The 3,960-nt window shown below is 28.4% G+C and overlaps 1 protein-coding gene across 1 annotated transcript in view; it reads right to left on the bottom strand.

Moving 5' to 3' along the window:
• Positions 1-1,336: 1,336 nt before the first annotated feature.
• The window catches only part of LOC101499752 (uncharacterized), a 4,004-nt gene continuing 1,380 nt past the window's right edge, over positions 1,337-3,960 (bottom strand). The window contains exon 2 of the mRNA XM_027336916.2: positions 1,337-1,423. Within this exon, the coding sequence (XP_027192717.2) occupies positions 1,337-1,423 (87 nt within the window). The remainder of the gene's footprint in view (positions 1,424-3,960) is intronic.

Here is a 3,960-nt window from a genome sequence, read left to right on the forward strand (position 1 = left end):
GATCTTATGGAGGATGATGGGGGATTTATGATCATGTTAAGCTACAGTTATCCTAACATAGATTATTGACTGTTTGAGAGAACTACACCCTCAATGCGGTAGACAGGTCGCATGCCTTTTCTAAGGAATCAAATAGTAATGGGGCCAATTTTTCGATGATGGCCTATTTCTCAGCACAAGGGTTCATAAATTTAAGATGCTGAGTTATGTCTCTGTTCAGACCCCATAGGATCTGAAAGGTCAGATTGATAATGAGGTTCGGAGTCGAAGCATGAGGTAAGGAGAGATCCGAAGCAAGGAAGAGTAGTGGGGAGTATTATATGATGTAAAGAGGATAGATAGAGATAGAAAGAGGTATTTGTGTTAGTGGAGTTGGAGTACCAGTTTGTACAGAGAAAATGGGAAAGGTTATAGATTATAGAATCAATATGCTTCTTTCTTGAATTGGTAACATTGTCGTTTTCAGTTGCTTCTGTGGTTGAAGATGTGCTTCAACAACACGGTACTCGCCTCAAAGATCTTGATTTGGAATCTAGAAAAGTGGAATAAGCTGGTAATTTCTTGGGAATAATCAGTTTTCAGTTTTTTTTTCATTAATGTCTCAAATTATCATCCTTTTCTATATGATATTGATTTTAATGAAGGTTGATATTTGTCAATATTATATGAAAGAGATATTTGGATTTTGTATCATCTATTTTGTATAAAATGCAGCATTTAGAAGATATGAAGTAGCATGGTGGTTGAGATAATTGGTTGGAGTTGTTGCATCTAAAGATTTACCTGCATAGACTTCTAAGGAAGAGTTTAGGCTATGTTTGAGGAGTGGGATCATTCTTTGTAATGTTCTTAACAAAGTTCAACTGATGTATCCAACGTCAGTTTGGATGCTCCTAATTTTATTTACTATATGTTTTTGGTTATTCTTTGTTTACTTATGTAAATTATGTATTATTCTTTATAGGTTGGAGTGCCATTATCAGCATTTCAGTATTTTGAAAATGTTAGAAACTTTATGGTGGCTGTTTAGGAAATTAGAATTCCTACATTTGAAGAATTTGATATGGAACAAGTATGTAAAGGATCATATGTTTAATACTGTTAGAATTTCAAGATTATTAGAATTTATGAATTAAGTATTGCATTTAACTTAAGGTATGTTTGACGTATTTTCTATATGTAAGTCCCTAAAATTGGTCCATTGCTTGCAATTGCATATTCATTTACCTTGCACATTGTATACCCCCATCTCTTATTAATATTTATTTGTTTACTTCCCTAGTTCTACCCACTGTATTAATATTATACCTCTCACCTCATCAAATGTAAGGATGGATCAAAAGCCTTCTCCATTGACCGTCTTAACGATAATTTCTGTGATTGCCCTGATGGCACTAATGAACCTGTTGTCTATGCTATCATACTGTAGTATCAAATATTTTTTAAATTTTATGAAAATTTGCAGATTGAATCTACTCAATAATAAATAGTATTAAATAGATGGTTGAATCAATGAAGTTCAAGGTCTACAGCTTGGCCAGTAGGGAAGTTTTATTGCAGAAACATAGCAAGGAAGCCACAATTCATAGTTTCTTCACATGTTAATGACCGTTACTGTGGTCAACATTTTCTTCTTTAATTTTTTTCAAACAGCTTTGAGGGCAATCGCTTCCCATAAGGAGTTCAATTTTAGAAAATGGACTAAAGCTTCATCACAATTTAGGTTATAGTTGACTCTTGTAGGATTAGGACCATTTGTTAAGGACATATGCATTCAATATTTAAATTCTCTCTCAAAATTTTCAAGCTCGCTAGCAATGCTACAAGTCTTCCTCGTATTATAAGAGGCTGAAGAAAGGTTCAATTCTGACACAATGCCGATAGAGAGGGTGTGTAGTCAGAAAAGAACTTAGGAACCTGAAAATGGAAAGTTCCAAACTAAGGAACCTCATATATAAAAATTAAGTTGCTTCTTTATGACTCATCCATTAATATTTAAGCAGTCTCATTTTTTCTTATTTATGATTTTTGTGTTTCTCTCTACTCTCAGTTGATATCTGTTTCCATTTGCTTTAGGCTGCAAGAGAAACTGACGCACTTAAAGAGGGGAATGATAAGCTTGAAAAACGAGTGGAGGAACTCACGTGGGGCCTCCAACTAGAAAAAAGTTTAAGGGTGAGATATATTTTTTGTAGTTAGATAAAATATCGAGGATATTATTGTTCTTTTATTTTTCAAAATCACGCCTCAAATATTGTGGGAATAGATCAATTCTTTATTTATATTTATTTAGTTTTTAGTGACAGTCATTATTGTAGATACAAATCAAAAACGTTTAGTGATAGTTCCAAAGGCATAGTTAGACGCCCCTTTAAGTAGATCCGAGTGTCAATTTGACATGTACAGGTACATTTGGTTTTTAAATAAAATGAGTTTTTAAATAAAATTATATTTTCTCGTTTAAATATTGAAATAATTGTGTATTTTCTATTAATGTCAATAAAATATTTCTTTTTTGAGATTTTTTATTGCTCATAATTGTAAATATTGAATATTTTTTATGATAGAATATACAAAAATTGTATAATGGTTATAAACAATGAAATGATATTTTTTAGTATGAAATGATCTTTCTTAAACTATAAAAGCTGGCAATAACCCTTTTATTTGTAAAAATAATTGTTAATGTAAGAAAAAAAAATAGTAACACTCTTCAATTAGAAAATGTTATGTAAAGAAGCTCGCTTGTATTTGACTTAGTATTTAAATTAGTGAATGTTTCTCTAAAAAGATTATTGCATTGGAATTGGTTCTTAAATTATGTTTCAATACCCCTTTAAGTAGATCCGAGTGTCAATTTGACATGTACAGGTACATTTGGTTTTTAAATAAAATGAGTTTTTAAATAAAATTATATTTTCTCGTTTAAATATTGAAATAATTGTGTATTTTCTATTAATGTCAATAAAATATTTCTTTTTTGAGATTTTTTATTGCTCATAATTGTAAATATTGAATATTTTTTATGATAGAATATACAAAAATTGTATAATGGTTATAAACAATGAAATGATATTTTTTAGTATGAAATGATCTTTCTTAAACTATAAAAGCTGGCAATAACCCTTTTATTTGTAAAAATAATTGTTAATGTAAGAAAAAAAAAATAGTAACACTCTTCAATTAGAAAATGTTATGTAAAGAAGCTCGCTTGTATTTGACTTAGTATTTAAATTAGTGAATGTTTCTCTAAAAAGATTATTGCATTTGAATTGGTTCTTAAATTATGTTTCAATATCAAAATAATATTCCCATAAAAAAATATTTATTTTTAATAATTTCAACAAAAAATAACGAGACTCTAGGATTTAATTATATACATATTTAGTGTAAAAAGTTGTTACTTTATCTGTCAATCACATTTATTAGATGTGTTTGATTTTTTTTCATAACTGGCTCTAAAATCATGTCTATAAATATTGTGATGTGATGATAATGTAAAACTTTTTAAATTGACTGTGCATGAAATTATTTTTTACTAAGACAATGTATAACAAATAAATTTAATATAAAATATAAAATAAATAAATCAAAAATGTTATTTATTTCATTAATTATGTTATTTTTAAACCATCAATATTATCTTAAAAAAATAAGCAACAGGTTATCGATAGTCAACATACTTAGAAAAAAAAATTGAATTTAAGTTACTTCTAACTATTTTAAATTTTGTAACAAAGTTAGATCATTCTAACGAAAAGTTTAAAAAAAAAAAGATTTAACATTAAACACAATTGTAATTGATATTAAACTTTAAACACACATGTAATAAAGAGAGAACAGTAGCAAAATCATGTTTTGTATTGCCAATTGGACACAAATACAAGAATAACAACAATAACAGTATCTTGTCAAAATTGACAAAATATCTAGTATATACATAGCAGTGTTAATACTAAA

Source organism: Cicer arietinum, chromosome 7, assembly GCF_000331145.2.
Source record: "Cicer arietinum cultivar CDC Frontier isolate Library 1 chromosome 7, Cicar.CDCFrontier_v2.0, whole genome shotgun sequence".
Lineage (NCBI taxonomy): Eukaryota > Viridiplantae > Streptophyta > Magnoliopsida > Fabales > Fabaceae > Cicer > Cicer arietinum.